This window comes from Diabrotica undecimpunctata, chromosome 3, assembly GCF_040954645.1.
Source record: "Diabrotica undecimpunctata isolate CICGRU chromosome 3, icDiaUnde3, whole genome shotgun sequence".
In the NCBI taxonomy this organism is placed as follows: Eukaryota; Metazoa; Arthropoda; class Insecta; order Coleoptera; family Chrysomelidae; genus Diabrotica; species Diabrotica undecimpunctata.
In genome coordinates, this window is record NC_092805.1 from 103,889,424 (window position 1) to 103,909,684 (window position 20,261).

The following is a 20,261-nucleotide window of genomic DNA, read 5'->3' on the forward strand; positions in this document are numbered from 1 at the left end:
CTTGCACTTGCCTCATTATAAATATATCGTCGGTGCATGATCTCTCCGACCTAAAACCTTGTTGTTCTTCTGCTAGTGTTATCATTTTTTTCAATTTATTTGTTATCACTTTGGTTGTTAATTTTAGTGTTGTGTTTAATAAATTAATTCCTATGTAATTTTCCGGGTCCGATTTGTCTCCCTTTTTGAAAAGAGGTATTAGGATCCTTGATCTCTAATCTTGAGGAATTCTGTTTTGTTCTATTATTGTTTGGATTAGTTTTAATAGTTGTTTGGTCAGATCTGGTCCTCCGTACTTTAGGAGTTTGTTCGGTATTCTGTCCTCTCCTGGTGATTTTCAATTTTTTGATTTCCTTAATGCTTCCTTTACCTCTTCCTCCTCAATATTTATTTCTTCCTTTGTCGTCACCTTTGGTGTTGGTGGTTCATTATCATCAGCTTTAGCAAATAAGGATCGAAAGTAGTCTACCCATGTTTCCTTCTGAATGTGTTTCGTTTTTATTAGTTCGTTCATGTCTTTGCTTTGTCTTCTGATCATTCTCCATATTTCTTTGTGTGTTCCGTAGAAATCGTATTCCATCTGTTTTGAGAAACTCTGCCAGTGTCTCTTTTTTTATTTGTCTAACTAAAGTATTCCTTTCATTTCTGATTCGTTTATAGTGGTTGTATACCGGTTGTGTTTGTTGTGTTCTGTATTGTAAAAAGCTTTCTTCTTTTCTTCACATTTTGTCTTCACTTCCTCTCTAAATCATGGTGTTTTCTTTTTTGATATGTTAGTGTTCGTTACTTTCCTCTCTCCAAGTGATTCTGTTGCTGCGTTAATTATGTTATTTTTGAGTTTTTTCCAGCTTTCATCGATGTTATCGTTTTCTAATATTTCATTCCCAGCGATCTTCTCTGATACTCTTTTCCTGTATAAGTATTCTGTGGATTCCGTATTTAGTCCTTCGACTTTGATTTTTGTTTGTGTTGGCGCCGCTCTCTTGGGTGGGAAGTATTTCAGGATGATTCTTATTTTACATAATACTAGGCTATGGTCACTACATACATCTGCTGAGTTGAGGCATCTTACGTCGATTATTTTCGATGGATGTATATCTCTGTTGGTTATAACATAATCTATCATAGATATTTGTTCACGGGTGTTATTAAATGTATATTTGTGTTGGTCTTTGTGGTCAAAAAATGTGTTGTTTATTCTTAGTTGGTTATTCGTGCAGAAGTTGATCATCAGTTCTCCATTTTCGTTTTTAACATTTTAAGACCGTCCTCAAAGAATAAAAAATTCAGTAGTTCTGCCCAAACCATTATTGAGCCGCTCAAAAAACTCTTATGCTACACAATAGTAGTTAGAGAAAAAAATGTCAACTTTCCTTCTCTAAATTCTGTGGCATCAATAACGTATGCTCAATTTGGATTCATCGAATTACAGAACTAGCTTTCAATAATTTTCATTTCAAGAAAAAATTAATAATAAGGGGAAAATGTAACAATTCTTGAATGATGTTAATAATTAACAAACCACTTTAAACTTAGAAATTTAAGGATTGTAGTTACTTTAATGCGGAAGAATATAAAAACAGTTGAAACGAAAATCAAGAAAGTGTACAGAATTGAAAACAACTCGAATGCACCACTATTTTTGAAATTTTGTGTATAAAGAAGAATCTCTATGTTATTATTATCAAATTATATTTTTGCAAAGTTGTATTATTTATTGTATTATACAGTGTGGCTCTTTTATAATGGAAACACCTTGAAAACTTAAAGTTGGTAACCGTTTTTTTTAATGTCAAGTAATAAAAGGTATATTTTGGTATAAAGTGTGCATGTCACAAATGACTTTAAAATTACCACAAAATAACATTGCCAATTACCGTTATGAATATGATTGTATATTCTACGAGCTCTGTTCTAAAATTACTGACCTTCGGTCATAACGTTGCAATGCTCTATTCTTTCTCATCCAGCTCATGGCATCCTTCGAAGTCATCTCCATTCAATTTAACAACTCGCTCCCATCAGTTGTAAGTCTGTAGTAAGCACCACCCTCGGATTTTGTCAATAAAAAGATGACATTGCCTACAAGATCGAGGGCAAGGAAGTCAACAATCAGTGTTGAAAAACATAACCCAACTTAAATTTTTTAAATATCTTATTTGAAAATAATTTTTCGAGTATAAATCGAAACGTCAAACGTTATTTAAAAATGTAATTTTCATTACAATAAATTGTGGCTTTCCCCGTATAAACATAATTTTTAATTTCTAAATGGTGTTTTTATGCATATTTTCAGCTTAAAAGCGACCTTTTTAAATTGTCCGCAACGGCTTCTAAGCGAATCTTGTTCTGTTCTGCCCTGCCGTGAACAATTTTGTAATTGAATTGTAAGTTTTGCTCATACACTCATCCCCAGAGGAATTTTGCATCATTTCGATATTTTCTGCGCAATTTTTGTCGAGTTAAAGCAAAACCAAAATTATTCCTCGAGTCTCTCCGTCATTTTCAGCTTAAAAAATTTGATAAACGTATAAAACCCAATGTAAACATAAGCATGCTTTTACCAACTACTACTACTACAAAGTCACTTCTATTTCACAAGTAGAGGTAGGCCGATTGCGGCTTATCCTGGCAAATGTCGATTTGCCAACAGCAAATCTGGAAATCGTTCCAAAAAGAAAACGAAATTCGGAAATCCGAAGTGAAAACCGAAACGTCAAAATAAACGTATTTTCAACTATAGTTGTGGTTATTTCGCATTAACGATACGAAATATTATATAGATGCCACAGAGAGAGGTGGCTTTAACTAGACACTTCCCATTGGTAACTCCAGTATAAGTGAAAAGTTACGTGATTGCACTAGTACTCCACAGAGGCGAAGTATGAACAATGTTCGGGTACTTTTGGAACAGACTTCGTATACTTATCAACATATATGAGATTATTACTTTTTCAACTAATTCTTTGTAGATTATAAATTAACATAACATAGAGATTAATAACTTATCTATTCCATACCTATATTTTAAGAGTTTTAATGAAAAAAAGTCTTTTTAGCTAAATCCTTGACATCCAATAATGATGATACTATATTAACCTTTATTAACAAACCTAAAACTTTGTTGTAATTTGAATTAACGACATTAGTGACTAGATGTTTTTAGTGTTTGAAAATAGTAATATATTGTATAATTTTATTAGTTGTTTCTCTAAATTATTATTCAACACAGGATCTCATGGTAGGAGATGAAGCTTCAGCTCTTAGGTCACTTCTAGAAGTCAATTACCCAATGGAAAATGGGGTCGTCCGAAATTGGGAAGATATGTGCCATGTCTGGGACTATACGTTTGGTCCTAAAAAGATGGACTTAAATCCAAGAGATACCAAAGTAAGATTGATTTTTATGTATTTCTCAATTAGTTTAATTTTCTTTGGACTAGTACAAGATTATATAGTGTGTTTTTAGATACTACTGACTGAACCTCCTATGAACCCTACCAAAAATAGGGAAAAAATGATTGAAGTTATGTTTGAAAAGTATGGATTTGCCGGTGCTTACGTTGCCATTCAAGCTGTGTTGACTCTTTATGCCCAAGTAAGTAACATATATTATCATATATAATAAAAATGTTTTGTTCGCGGAGCAATGCTCTATAAACAGTTACGAATGTGCATAACATAAATAAGGAATATGGTTCATTTCACGGATTTTGTGCGATGAGTAAAATTATACTCGAGGTACACTTAGAGTTACATCTCTATCAGATACAATCAACTTAGAATTTTAAACGCGGAAGTGTGGTTTTAGCTGCAAATTTACCACCTATAATCTTGTTTCACCGGCAAATAGAAAATCTTAAATGCAGAAGTCTTTATTTAATTCACATTCTTAGTAGGCGTCATGTACGGTTCGTTTTTAAAGGATTTCAGTTTAAATTAAATAGCGGTATTGTATGATTTATAATATTGTCGTTCAATCTTTCGTAAAAACCTAATTTCGTAATATTTCCGTTCAATCTTTCGTAAAAACCTAATTTCGTTTTTATTAAAAAAAAAATTGATAAAACAACAATAAAAATAAATGAATCAGTTTTTTATTCAATAAATATCTCAATGATCTTAATTACAGACGCCAAATTGTAAATCAGATCTTCAAATTTAATCTTCATTTATTTTGTAAGTTCTCAAATATCTTCGCCTTTTAATAGTGTTCACGGCATACAACAGAAATAGAAGGGAATAAAACAAACGTCACAATGTTCGATATAATTAAAATATATTGATAAAATACCTTGAAAAATTTTATTACATATATAACACTAAACTAAAACCAACTATAGTATATTTGAAGAATAAGCTGGAGTAAATTCTCAGAAAAAAAACTAAATTGTTAAGCATATTTTAGTACGTGTGCTTTTCGTATAACGTCAATATTTTAGCTTATTTTACGTTGGGTTTGACTATTTAGATAGAAATTTTTCCATGTCACATGGACTATCGTAAAATTTAAATACCTGCTGTTGTTAGAACTGTGTAGGCTAGGGTTTTTTCAGCTGGTCATAGACGTACTTTAAGGGTATTACATTATTTGTTTTGGTTTGTTAGATATTTAAATCATTTTCAAAGCATATTATATTTATATAAATCTGTTTATTTTAGTAACGTTATTTATGGTTATTTTTGTCGTTATGATAATGACCCATTAAATAACAAGAAATAAAGAAACTCTTAAAATACATAGGTATTTAGTTAATGGTCCTTTGATAGTTTAGATAGAAAAAGTCGATTAGCGAAAGATGGTTTCTGATAAATGTGAACGCTATCTTAAATAGTATAAATTTCGATTTTGTTTGGAAAACCAATGATTAATAAAATGGTTAATGGTCTTTAAATAGTCATTTATTAATATCACAAAATTTTTGTTTAGTCGATTATAAGCGAGTGAAGAGATCTGACGCAGTTGTTTTTTGCAAGAGTGAAAAGTGAGTTTATAGAATATGGAATTAACGTGTGATTATACACCAGTTAAAAAATTAAAGTTGAATCATTTATCACTTAACAAAAAGAGTGTTATCCTTAACGTCTACAATTATTTTAAGCAACACAATCCTTTCAATACTGTCGATAGTATAGTTGAAATTTCGTCTAAAGTAATGGGATATTCAAAATCAACTGTATATGACATTTTAAAAGAGGAAAAATCAGCTGGTATAACGCCACCCAAACCGAGACTAGGTAGACCAAAATTGTCGAAAGTGAATGTGGATGAATTTTTCAAAAATGCAATCCGTAGAATGGTCCACTTATATTTTTTTAAAAAACAAATACCAACTTTAGATAAAGTTTTACAAGCCATTACCGACGATCCCGATTTACCCACAATAAGTAAAGACAAACTTTGGAAAGTTTTGCATGAGTTAAACTTTAAGTATGAAAAAGTGGGCAGACAGTCAATGCTTATCGATTCCGAAGAAATTGTGTCTTGGAGACCAGACTACCTCAAAAAAAATAAAAAAAAATGAGGACAGAAAATAAGAACATTTATTATTTAGATGAAACGTGGATTAATGAAGGGCATACTGTTTGGTAGTAGGGAGAGTTTGGAAAGACAAAACTATAAATACATGTCGACAAGCATTTCTGGAAGGATATTCACCTGGTTTCAAAGAACCAACAGGTAAAGGTCGACCATTAATTGTTACCCATATAGGTAGTATGAATAGATTTCTTAAGGAGGGTTTACTTTTGTTTGAATTAAAAAAGACCTGTGATTATCACGAAGAGATGAACGGAGACGTGTTTGAAGAATATTTCGAACATATTCGATTTTCGAATTCATACCTAAAAATTCAGTTATTGTGATGGACAATGCAAGTTACCACTCTAGATTAGTTGAACGTTTACCAACTACTCAATGGAGGAAAGATGAAATTGCAATGTGGTTAACTTCTAAGAATTTAATCTTTGACAATACAATGACAAAAGCAGAATTATTAGAGCTTGCTAAAATTAATAAACAAAATTATAAAAAAAAAATATATCATTGAGGAAATAGCCAAAAAACGAAGAATTGAAATACTTCGCCTACCACCGTATCATTGCGAGCTAAATCCGATTAAATTAGTATGGGCCGAAGTTAAAAGTAACGTTGCTCTAAATAATACAACTTTTAAATTGTCAGATGTTACTATTCTTTTTCATAAATCAATATCCGAAGTAACGACTGAACATTGGCAAAAATGTATTAATCACGTTATGGATATTGAGAAAAATATGTGGGAGCTTGATCATATAATAGATATCAGTATAGAACCTATAATAATAATTCATCCCGGATCGAATAACACTTCGTCTGAAACAGAATATGAGGAAGCTTAACTTTAAACTGTAGCTCCGAAGTTTATTTTATAATTTGAACTAATTGCCGACAACTTCATATTTATTTTTTATTGCTAATATAATTTTCATTTTTATTTCCAATATTATTAGTATAAAGAATATTATTATTTATTAATAGGAATATATAAAAACTTACAGTTTTTGTGTATGTATTTTACGTTTCAGTATAATTTATTGTATTTTATTATTTTATATAAACTGTATGTTTCACAAATAATAGAATTTTTATTCTTTTTATGTATATCTTTTTATTTTAAACCAGTATTGGATTGGATTAATTACTTTGTTATAAATATTCAAATAAATTTAACGCAAACTTTTCTTTTAAGATTACGTTTTAGTTAGAAGATGTGCACGCCTATGTATTTCGAGGTGCGAAGATTAGTATTCTGAGAATTTACTCCAGCTTATTCTTCAAATATACTATATAAGTATCGCTCATTCCCTATCCTGACAATTGAAAACTGCTCAGCCAAAGTAATTCGCTTTACTAAATGACCTATACTAAACTTTCATAATAAACCGATTAACTTTCAATTCTAAAATTGACTAAAATTGACCCAGATACTCTCTTGTCGAAAAACGATCGACCTCACGTCCTAACCAAAACTCCTATCTCCTTTTGGATAGGGGAAATGTGCCTACGAAGGACCCACTAAGGAAAAAGCTTCATAATAATTTTAATTATTTACTTAGCAGGTTTTAAATATGACCACATAACGTCTTGTTATTTGTATAATATGCAAATGTTTCAAATTTTGATAAAAATTAAGATGACGAAAGTTATTCATAGTTTACTAAAATCCTGTTACGGGTCCATCATGGGCATATATGCGCTCATGATGGACCCTTTGATACATCCATGATGGACCCTTTGATACATCCATGATGGACCCATTGCATTTTGTATAAAATAAGTAAATACCCAATTATTTTATTAAACCAAAAGATATTCTAAACGATAAATAATATTACAAATAGGTATTTTTAAGAAAAAAGTTACATGCACAATTTACACACAAATTGTTTACGTCCAGGATTTACATCTGCACATTTATTGTGACACCAATTCTTACACACTTGACAACGAATCCATTTTTCTTTGGATCGTGAATGCGAAAATAGTTCGTTACAGTAAATGCAAGCTGCATCGTCCGAGTCTTCTTCAAAAGAAGATTCACAATCGTTTTCAGAACTGTTTGTAGTTGAAACACGAATTTGTCTTTTCATTTTTCTTGCGTCTTGTTTTCTTTTTCTCTAGCTTCTTTTTCTCCAATTTTTTGTTTTATATCATCAATTTCTGGTGTTGAATTTAAATATCCTGTTTTGCCCCGTTTTCTACCCCCTTTTTTTTACCCCTTTTCTTTTTTTTACCGTTTTTGAGTTACTTCAGATACTCCAGCTAAAGGAGTAGGACAAATATCTTCGACCGAAATGTTTAGGACTGACGATGATGTTGATTTCTGATCAGTGATTTTTGATAAACCTTCAATCGAAGAAACATTGTGGTTCCGATGTTCCGGTAGTGAGTTCTCGTCAGAACATCCTGGTAGTGGGTTTTGTTCATAATTTTCTCTATCTGTTGTTATAGACGGTAAAAATTGCCAATCCTCGAAGACATATGGATTGAACGGTTCTCTTCCTGTCCTTTTAAATGCATTTATTGCATTTGAGGGAAGAGCACTTTTTAAATATGCTCTATTAAAGATACTTGCTACTTTAAATTGGGTAACTGTTTTACCTGGATTCTGTCGCAGCCATAATTGAATTTCTTGGCTGTAGTAAGTTTGAAGTGGTCTAAAAAATCCTACGTCCAAGGGTTGAACGTGATGAGAGCAGTGAGCAGGAAAACAAAACATAATAATACCGTTTTCTTTTGCAAACTGGAGAGCTTCAAAACTTTTATGAATAATGAATACCATGACCATCGAGTAACAACAAAACTTGGTTGGTTTTAGAAGCCTTTGAATACCTTAACAAAATGTTGCAGCCAGAGACAGACAATGTCGGAAGTCATACATCCTTTTTCTTGAGCGAAGGCTACACTTCCAGTAGGTGCATCGATCATAAGTTCGTCTTTCTTTCTCTGTCGAGGAAAACTCAAAGCAGGAGGAACATATGTTCCAATTGCATTCATTGCACATATGACCGTAACATGTAGACCGCGCTCTGCACTACTTAAAGCACCAACTTGTTTGCGACCTTTACTAGCATAAATCTTCTGCGATCTCTTTTTCACAGTTGTCAAACCGACTCGTCCATGTTATAAATGTTTTCCGGTGGAAATTTAAACTCGTCTAATATATGTGCTAATGCTGTAAAATAGGCATATATATTTGGTTTATTAAAATCTTGAGCCCTTGCCAAAGATGTATTTTCTGGAGTTCGTAATGATATTCGAGGATTTCGCTTTAAAAAGCCTCTGACCCATTTCCAGCCTGCCATCTTGGTTTCCTTATTAAAACTGTGGCTAATATTGTTTCTTTCAGCTACTTCGTATACAAGTTTTCGTAAATCTTTACTGGTCAGGCCAAAAAAACGAGCTTCCATGGTGATAATATGGACAGCAATTTCCTTTTCAATAGCAGTGGAAAATATTGGTCTTCGTCCTCCCAAATCACCTTTGGTACTTCCTTGTTGCTTATTAAAGCGCCTTTTCAAAGTCGTTTTTGGAACGTTAAATGTTTTTGCTGCCAGCTTAAACCCCATAGTTTTTCTTGTATGCTTTTTAAAGCTTGCTGCATTCCACTGCATTCCATTGCCTTTTATGAGGATCCACCCCTGTAAAATGTATTATGTTAATCGTTAAGTAGCAACTTATTTCCTTTTTCCTATGATGGACCCCTAGTCCGTCATAGGTAACGACAAAGGGGTCCATCATAAGCAAATAGATACGACAGTCAATTTAATTCTGTTACTTTTGTTTTTACCATTCTAACCTTAAACAAAGTATACTATTTGACAAAGAAAGTGTAGTCATTTTATACAAAACAAAAGCAACACTTAGCTTAACGAAATTTGTTACATTTTTTTATATTATTTTCTATAAAAATAATTTCTATAAACATTCGACCGTTATATCTCTAAAAATTACAGGTAATATCCAAAATTCATGTTTCCGTTTTTTTATCAAGTAGTATAGTATTTGGTGTTAATAATTTTGAAATTATGTTACTAAATTTTCAGCGACGAATACAGGAAGTGGTAATTTTTTTTCAATCTGCGAATATGGAACCGCAATAAAGAATTATTTAATGTGTTTATATAAATTGTACATTAAAATTGAAAATAGCAGTAATTGATATGTATTTGATGTACCTACATTTTGAAAAGTTATTTATGCCATTAAAAGTAATTTTTACTATAATTTCACTGATAAAATAGTGGTTCGTTTATTCCATGAATTTATGGGATTTCAGTCATCTACATATATCACGTTTTCTTTTCCAGGGTTTATTATCAGGTGTTGTAGTTGATTCTGGAGATGGAGTGACTCATATATGTCCAGTTTATGAAGAATACGCACTGCCTCACCTCACTAGGAGATTGGACATCGCTGGACGAGATATAACCCGCTATCTTATTAAATTGTTATTGCTCAGAGGATATGCATTTAACCATTCTGCTGATTTTGAAACTGTAAGTTTTTGTTTTATTTAATGATGAGTTTGAATATGTTATAATTATAATTATCAAGTACCTAATAATTTTAAGTAATATTCATCAAATCGTATATCAGGTTTATAAAAAATTTTACTCAAGGGTGAAGTATCGTCAAATATAGTACAGATTATAAATCAGATTTTGGCTATATTGAAGCGAAAATACCAGAACAAACAATACAATCAGCAAAAACGAATAAAAATTTTGGCGCATTAAGTATAACGGACAATCGCAATATTATATTCTCAATATATTAAATCCTTAGTGTTATATCCTTAACCTGTGCACTTGCTATCTTCCAATCAGACGTAAAATAATAGTGCTGTTCATACTTCTTATGAACGATTTTTGCATAAAATTTCGGTAAAATTAATTGTATATAAACGTCAATTATTAGCTATATCGTGAGGGAAAGTATCACCCTATGCTATCCCTTAGGCGAACGCCTGAGCGTATATTGTCTACGTAATAAAAAAACGTACTTATCTTCAAGTACGCATTTAATATTGTTTTCTGTTTTTCCTTTGGTTCATTATGTTTCATCCATCGTTCCTACAGCCAATTTGAGCTCTGGCGTCCCTCAACAAACTCTCCATTAGTTACTGCCTGTAGCCATTCTCCTCCACGATCGACTGCCAAGAAGATTTCTTGTGTCCTGATCCACATCATCGTCCCATCACTTTCTTTGTCTCCCAACAGATCTCTTTCCCCACATTCAACAGTTTTTTGGAAGCCTGTTTTTTTCTATTCTAAATACATGGCCTGTCCACTGAAGCCGCTGTAGGCGAAGATACTGAAGTAAAGGTGGTATATATGTATGTATATGTATATACAGAGTGGCCCAAAAGGCTGGAAATGACCAATTATCTTGTAAATTGCTAGTCATAATTGTACAACATTTGAGGTACATCTATTTTGGGATATAGAGATTCCATACTTGATATATGCAATGTTGCCAGATTTGCCGTTTCTCTCATATTATTAGTAACTTTGGTTTCTCAAATTCGTCACCCTGTATATTCAGTCATTATTGGAATCTCCTATTCAATACGAGTTCAACCATATGTAACACTTATGATTTTATGTAGTCTGGAAGGTCTTAAATACATAAAACAGAAGTCTGACAACGCCTAATTGTCTCAATAAATTTTTTAATACCTACTAACTATTTTCAACTACATTAAAACGTAACAATTGATAGATTACAACATTGTTTAACATAATGGTTACTTTATCAAGTATTCAAGATGTGCTCCATTTTTGAGTTGACAGTACCCTAATCTATGGTAGAATGCGTCTACCACATTTCTCCATGATTGTCTAGAAATGATTCGAGATTCATCGATAATTCGTTGCCTTAGCTCTGCAAGACTTGCTGGTTTAGTTTTGTAAAGTGAATTTTTCAAGTATCCCCAATAAAAATAATCTTTAGGATTGAAATCAGGTGAACGTGGAAGCCATTCAATTCTACCTCGTCTACCAATCCATCATCCGGGAAATATCTCATCTAAATAACGCCAAACATTTACACCAAAATGAGCTGGAGCTCCATCTTGCTGAAACCATATCTGATTAAAATTGGCCCCAAACAAGTTTCTCAGTGTAGGTTAGGTTAGGTAGTGTAGGTACAATTTCATTTCTAAGTAACATTTCGTAACTATCTGACGTTAAATTTCCGTCGATAAAAAATCGCCCAATTAGCTGAGTACCTACTATACCTGACCATAAATTTAATTTTTGTGGTCTTTGACTATTCCACGTAGCCAGTGTGATTTACGTCACTCCAGTACCTTAAATTGTGTCGATTTACACTTCCACACAGTGTAAAGGTTGCTTCATCGGAAAACCATGTTCTGTTCAATTTTATCCATCATTACCTCAGTAAACTCTAATCTACGATCGAAGTAATCTTCACTTAATTCTTGTAATAAGTTAATTTTGCATGGTTTAACTTTATTCTTACGTAATACACGTAAGACTGAAGGACGACCTACATCATGTACTTGTGCAACCCTGCGTGAGGATGTATGTGGATCTTTAACAAAACTTTGCATTATATCTAAAGTTTTGTTGTCATTCATAACTCTTTTCGGTCTACCTGATCGGTATCTATCTTTTACTTCTCCACATTCCTCAAATCGCTTTACAGTTTTTTGTACCGTTGCCTTATGAATAGGGGAACGGTTTGGGAAAGTATCATTGAACAAGTTGGCTACTTCACAATGAGATCTTTTTCTGTCACCGTACCCTCTCATCATTAGAATAGTAATTCGTTCTTTTTCGTTAAGAGCCATTTTAGAGAAGCAATTTATCTTGCAGATCTTTTCGAAACACAGCTAATGTCAGTTTTAGTTAATAATGTAAATGGTGAACAAATGTCAAAATCACAGCATTCTACATTTAAATATTTAAAAGGAAAATGACAGTTAAGATTTGATTTCACGTATAGTGCGTCTGTATATCCGCTTATACGTATTTCACCCTAAAGGATTCATCAGAACAGATATTCACAGACGCTCTGAACGTGAAAATAAATCTTTCCTGTCTTGAGAAGCAACTCTAACATGGCTTCGTATGGACGCAAATAGCGACATCTGATAATAAATCCGTAAACTAATTTTTCGAAACCAAATATTTAAATTAAATATTTAAATTTATTAAAATCTACAAATTTTGCACTGTTTTATGTATTTAAGACCTTCCAGACTACATAAAATCATAAGTGTTACATATGGTTGAACTCATATTGAATAGGAGATTCCAATAATGACTGAATATACACTGTGATGAATTTGAAAAACCAAAGTTACTAATAATATAAGAGAAATGGCAAATCTGGCTACATTGCAAATATCAAATATAGAATCTCTGTATCCTAAAATAGGTGTACTTCAAATTTTGTAAAATAGTGACTAGCAGTTTACGAGATAATTGGTCGTTTCCAGACTTTTGGGCCACTCTGTATATTTATTAATATTTTATCTGATTCGCTACCTGATGTCACGTGATTTAAATATCTGGTTCTTAGCAAAATATGCCGTATTGGCTAGGATGATTCTCCTGGTAAGCTGTGCATCGTCAATTTGTCCCTTGTGATGTTGACTAAATAGATATAGCTATCTTCTTTTTCCAAGTTGTTAACTGTCAGGTAGGGCCGTGTTGCTCTCTCCGATCGGCTTTGTATTAGGATTTTAGTCTTTTTTGTGTTTATGAACAGACCTATAGGATGGGATTTAAGTTCCGTATACGTATTCTCGCCTGTTGATTTGGTTCTGCTCATAATATTTATGCCATCTGCATTATGCTGCCGGTTGGACTGATTTATTGATGTCTGTTGCTTCTACCTTCTGACGTTTTCTAAATAATACATATTCATATATATATATATATATATATATATATATATATATATATATATATATATATATATATATATACTGTTTTAATCCTTGTGTTGTCTTAAATGGACCTGTCATGTAGCGTTGTATCTATACCTGAACCACCGTATCCGTCATCGTCATTTCGATGAGCTTAACCAGTGGGAGATATTTCAAATGTACTTAGTAAAGTGTATAAATGTGCTCTGTTTACTGAATCAAATGCTTTTATAAAGTCGACTAAAATATTTTAGACCTCTATGTAATCTTTCCAAGGTTTGCTTAAAACTTGCTTAGCAAGTTTGCTGTAAAATTATTCGGATGTTTTTTTTTCGATTCCTAAATTTTGCGTTTGTGCCACATATGATTGTTTTGATGTAGTTTCTGGTGTTATAGTCTACAAGCCCACTGGAGATTTTTAAATCCCTAAATTAAACCCATCATGAATCACATATAAAATAATACTTCTTCTTCTTCATGTGCCTTGTCCGTTCCGAACGTTGGCAATCAACATGCCTATTCTGATTTTGTTTACGGCAGATCTGAATAGTTCAGCAGATGACAATCCGAACCATTGCCGCAAGTTTTGGAGCCACGAGTGTCTTCTCCTCCCTGGACCCCTTCTGCTGTCTATTTTCCCTTGAACGATCAGCTGTAGTACTCTATATTTATTATGTCTCATAACGTGACCCAAGTATTCCAAGTTTCTTAATACTACAATAAGTAATAACAACTTTAGAAACTATGCTGTCAATTCTTATCGGTACATGTGAGTCACAGGTAAGATAAACTTACCACTCAAGGGGGTAAGTTTTTTTTTTGGCCAAACGTTTTTTACTGCATTTATAATTTGGTACCAGAAGCAGGAAAAATTTTTTGTTTTCGGAAAACTTTTTCTCTATTTTCAGTAATTTGGCACAGTAAGGCATTCATATACAAAGTTTCAAATCGGTATATAGATTAGTTTTTTTGCAACACCGTAAATTTTGGCTGGGACAGGGGTGAGAAATCTAATGCGCAACCCTTAATTTGAACCCCCATGTTTTGTGTACCGATAAGAATTGGCTGCATCGTTTCTAAAGTTGTTATTACATATTGTAGTATTGATTAATGCTGAGTCAAATGACCCATTAAAAATTTAGTAGTAGTCTATTAGATCATATATGTTTGTTCTAGTAATTGTTCTAGACACAGTAATTGGTGAAAATCTAAAGTAATTGGATAGGTTGAAGAAGTGCATCTTTATTCGTATCCTACAAATTCATTCATTAACTGCTTGAAAATCTGTTATGAGGTGTTTCAGTTTATTATCGACTATAAATACCACCCCAAACTTCTTATTTCCTGTATTTCCTGTTAAACCATTTGACTAGATGGTGTATGATTTTGTGTCCCGGATGCCCTTCCATAGTTACCTTGTTTCCCGAATTGCTGCTAAACCAATCTTGTATCTTTTCAATTCACTGAGCAGGGCGCTCAACATTCCGAGCCTACTCAAAGTTGTGACGTTCAAAGTGCCAAAAGACAAATCCATGTTCCGTTGCTAATATGTTAATGTTCGTCTATTCCACGGCTTGTTTGCTGGTTTCGCAATAGTGGTTTTAAAAATCGATAACCCTATGTTGATATATCTTTATTTGCTATAAATGCAGTCAGTTACTTGCTTCGTTCTCCTATACTTTGAAAATGAATTCTTGATTATATTTTTTTAGGTACGAATGATGAAAGAAAAGCTGTGTTATATAGGTTACGACATAGAAACTGAACAGCGTCTAGCTTTAGAAACAACTGTTTTAGTAGAGCCATATACTTTACCGGATGGAAGAGTTATAAAAGTAGGAGGAGAACGATTTGAGGCACCGGAAGCCCTCTTCCAACCGCATTTGATCAACGTTGAAGGACAAGGCATCGCCGAATTAGTATTTAATACTATACAGGTATGAGTTTTTGTTTATTTGTTTTCGATATTTTAAATACATATACACGATATTTTGCTCGATGCGTTTGCGATAAATCGATATCACGAAGATTTAAATATTTAGAGTTAGAGGTCGCTACTGGCATTTCTTGGTGCATTATTTTACTAATAATGGTTACCTGTATCCTGTATGGTACACGTCGGTTCAATTCAGTGAGTTAACGTGAAGATGAAACACTTGTAGGAGAATGGTGGGAGACTCGAATTGAATCAACTAAAGGAGCAACAAGAGAACGGGATATTTCCCCATGTTAAATCCCATAAGAAATCGCTAAGGTCCATTCTACTCATTTTTTGATCTTTTTGTGGTGGAGGCGCGACGGCTCGCCAGATCGTGACGTACGACGGCTTGTTGAAAAGGGGAGGGGGTAACGAATACGTTAACACAAAAAACAAACGCAAAGACATTGCCAAAACGGCACTACAGCATATCTCCCTTGTTATTGGTCCGATCGTGACGTGTGAGGTATCGTCGGAAAGGGTAGGGGGTAACGAATACGTTAAGTATTACTATACATGGATCTCCCTCCAATAATACACCTACTCTTTACAAAGAAGATATACCATTCTCCCAGTATGACCAAACCAACAAACATCCACTGTACAAATCTCTTCTGATAGATTACTACTATAGATGGATCTCCACTGAACGTATATAATATATACATATATATATATATATATATATATATATATATATATATATATATCAATATATATATATATATATATATATATCAATATATATATATATATATATATATATATATATATATATATATATATATCAATATATATATATATATATATATATATATAAATAATCTCAACGACTAGTAAGTTGCACTAAAGATTTGTGATATTTTATAAATATTTACATTTTTTTTCTTATTACAGTGTCTTGAAAAAGGAATAAAACCATTCCGAAAGCTAGACAAAAAGTCATAAGAGTGTTTCATTAACATCCCGGCCAATTTTCTGACTGCAACCCTAATAAACTGTGTTGTTTGTTTATATTGACAGTCACTAATATCCCGTATTTCATATATATATATATATATATATATATATATATATATATATATATATATATATATATATATATATATATATATATATATATATATATATATATAGTGTAGGTAAAAGTTTATGTTCGGTATGTACCTTATGTGAGATGGAGTGAGAAACACCTATTTAAAAAGAGAGAGGTATATTAGGTCAGCCCATTATATCGTCGAAATAGCATTAGTGGAACTAAGAAAAGAGAAGTTCAACGTTGCCAAACTTATTGGTTTTATTTGACCTGTTGTCTTTTTAGCATTTTATCAACGTTCTAAGATAATCAAATTTGGGCGAATTGATTTAAATGGCAGCTTACTGTTTTTTATTTTAAATTTGCCACAATTTTTCTTTACAATAAGTTTAATTTAACATTTTGATTTCCACTTCGGAAATCGTTTTATGTAAATAAAATTTATTAATGTTTCGTATTTTAAGTACGATTTCCGAATTAAAAATCTAAACATCAAAATAAGCTTATTTTAAAGTCACATTGTGCGTTATTTCCAATGAAAATAATAAAATGCATATAACAATAAATAAACCTTCATACGAAATTATTTGGCAACGTCTCATGTCAAAGCACCGAATCAAAGTACGAACACAGGTAACGAACGAGTAGAGGTGGGCATTCTTTTTTTTCGAATCTGGAGAAAACTAATAAATATTTAGTAGAAGTAGTCGAAACGGTGGACCGGTAGAAGTGGACCATAAAAGCTGCATCTTCTACAAATGCGCATTTTTTGAAAATAAAATTATTATTCTTATACTAGGTCAATCATTTTGACTAAGAAAAATAATTCATAATTGAATATTTACAATAAATAAATCCTTTGACGAACTATCAATAAAGATTTGAAATCGAAAATGCAGATCAATCGTAAATGGAAACTCATTCATTAATCAGAATACCTAGTTATAAAAAACAAAAGAAAGAGTTAAGAAGCTGGTTATTTCTATAAAAAAAGAAAAAGAAGATTGTACTAGTGAAAATCAACCAGTACAAGAAAAAGAAACTGATAAAGATGACTTAAGTCCATGGTGTATTTTTGATGAATTTATTAGACATGACTCGTCTAAACATACACCTGTATCTAGAGATATAAAAGAAGTCGACATGTATTTGTCTGATGATATTACCCACAAAAAATTTCGAACGGTGATTGGAACTGTCCATTACAGTGGTGGAAAAACCATCGCCATGTATATCCTAACTTAACCACTATATTCATAAAATATTGTAGTATTGTAACAAAATCTGTTCATTGTGAACACATGTTCAAAATTTGGTTTAATTTTAAACAAAAGAAGAAACAACAAGAAAAGTGGAAAAACGTATGTTTTTAAATGTCAATTTAGACGATTCGCGATTTAATAATGTGTCATGTAAATGTAAGTACTATTTGTATTGTTTAATTTATTTTTTAAGTTATAATAAATATATCCTTCGTTAGTTTCTTTCAATATAATAGCCAATATGTTTTTTGTGTACTCGCTTATTTGAAACTACTGATAAACAATCAACTAGTTACAGTTTACGAAAAACGGTTCCGATAAAAATGTCAACGACCCACCTCTAGTTTCTTAGGATAGGAACCAGAGATATGTATATCCCAGATCGGAACTAATGGAAACTAATCGGAACTAATCGTCTTACTACTGGGCAATGGGCAGCAATAAGAAATATGGAGGGGAGACCAAGGGGAAAAATGATTGTTATCTTTGTCTGTTCGCTGAAAATATGATTTTATATCTGCGTTAGATATCCTGTTAAATTTTACCATACCGACCATAAACTTTTACCTACACTGTATATATATATATATATATATATATATATATATATATATATATATATATATATATATACATCGTTATTATTCTGAAAAGGCGTATCATTTTTTTAAAAATTACATTGTGAGCTACATACTTTATTTTATCTAGTTTGTTTATCGTTCTTACTCAACTAAAACAGTACAAAATAGGTGGTGATTTATGTGGGTAAATTGTTAATGTACGAATACTATAGTTTTATTACATTGGGTTTACAGTTTACTTATAAACTCAACCATCTGTATTTATTTATTTAAATATTTCTTAACTACAGTATAAAAATTTCCTGTAAAAGTGAATTTTCTGACACTTTTTGTTTTTGTATTTGGTACACTGACCATAAAAATAGATCCATGATCTTCTAAATCAGTAACTTGCATAGGGTTAACTTTTACTGTACGACAAGCACCCATAATGCCCGTTATTAAAGCAATCTAAAATGAATTATATAATTGGCTATCGTTGTAGCCAAACATTTCTTATCAGGAGCTTCATTTATGAAATTATTTGTTCTGGCGTAAATGTTTTTTCCTTTGTATTGATTCCATTATTTGTTAGGTGTGCTTTTTAACATGAAGTCCACAGAGACGATGCTTTATATTTATTGCTAAGTTCATTAAAATATGCAGTACATTTTTTGTAAACTAGTTAACGTTTTTGCTGCTACACCAATCGTGAAAACGTTTTTTTGCAGTTTTATATTTGTTTTGTGATTTTTCAGGTATTAAATTCTGTATTGTAGCATTAGCTTATCAATTCTGGGGGTCTACATAATAATTTAACTTCACTATCTAAATTTATCTTTACTAAAATTGTTATAAATTTGATTTGAAAACGTTATTGTCCTCCAGAACAATAATGGACTGTTCCAGTTGAATAATTAACACATCATTTAATAGTCGTAGATAATAGTATTAGTCCAGTCGCCAGAGATTTGATCTCTAAAAACGAGACAGACAAGCTGAATTTTGCTAAGAATGACAATTTTTACATCGATTTCGTAAATTCTTGGTAAATCGAAAAACACCGATTTACCAAGAATCTAGACGCCGTAAAAATGTTTCAAATAAGAAATGTAGCTAAAATAATTTTGAACAAAAATGTTTTTTAGCATTTTTTCTGTAGAATGAACCGTTCTCTCAGAAACAACGCTTGAAGCGACCAACGATTTTGAATGTGTTACGTGCGCGAAATCAATGTTTTAAAATAAATTTGTATTAACTCGACGGTAAAAATTCGATATCTTTTGATCAGAGTGTCCAATCGACAAAAATCATAAGCCCGGGGGATTTTAGGGAAAGCCCGGGGATACGAGTGGCAAACTTTTTTTGCATTTTTTTGGGATTCTAAAATTGACATTATCAGCAAAATTTGGCTTGTTCGTATGATTTTTAGAGGTTCAGTGGCATTTTCTTTTCTGACGGCTGTAGTATATACCTATTATTAAATGTGCGTATAATGATGGTTATTATTCCCAAAGATGAATCCCGAGTGTCGTAAATCATTCGTGTGAATAATAGCCATTATAAGCGAAGAGAATACTATACTCTATCCATGACTGTTAGGTATGTACGAAAATAATTTTATTTAGGCAAATATATATTATTTTTATTACTTATAACACGAAACACAATATTAACATTTGTTAATTTGTTCTCCATTCTTCTGGTATTTTTTTTTTTATAATTTTATTACTTAATGTTGTTAATTGTTCTGTCATTGCTGCTGAACAAGATTTCAGTAATTCGTTTGATATCCCGTATTTACCTGTTGCTTTTCTGTTCTTCATTTTTTTAAGAATTTTACGAAATCCCCGTATATTTATATTAAGTTCTTCATTTGTGGTAATTTCTGGTGTTTCCGGTTCTAGCGTCGTTTGTTCTTCCTCTGCATATAGCTTTTTTAGGTAGTCAACCCATGTATCCTTTTCTATGTGTTTTGGTTCT

General features: G+C 32.0%; 1 protein-coding gene across 3 annotated transcripts in view; it reads left to right on the top strand.

Annotated features, from left to right (window-relative positions):
* Positions 1-20,261, top strand: part of Arp2 (Actin-related protein 2) — a 45,585-nt gene that overhangs the window by 18,987 nt on the left and 6,337 nt on the right. For all 3 annotated transcript variants that reach the window (XM_072526466.1, XM_072526467.1, XM_072526468.1), the window contains 4 exons: positions 3,233-3,391; positions 3,470-3,598; positions 9,853-10,041; positions 15,155-15,379. In XM_072526466.1, the coding sequence (XP_072382567.1) occupies positions 3,233-3,391; positions 3,470-3,598; positions 9,853-10,041; positions 15,155-15,379 (702 nt within the window). The remainder of the gene's footprint in view (positions 1-3,232; positions 3,392-3,469; positions 3,599-9,852; positions 10,042-15,154; positions 15,380-20,261) is intronic.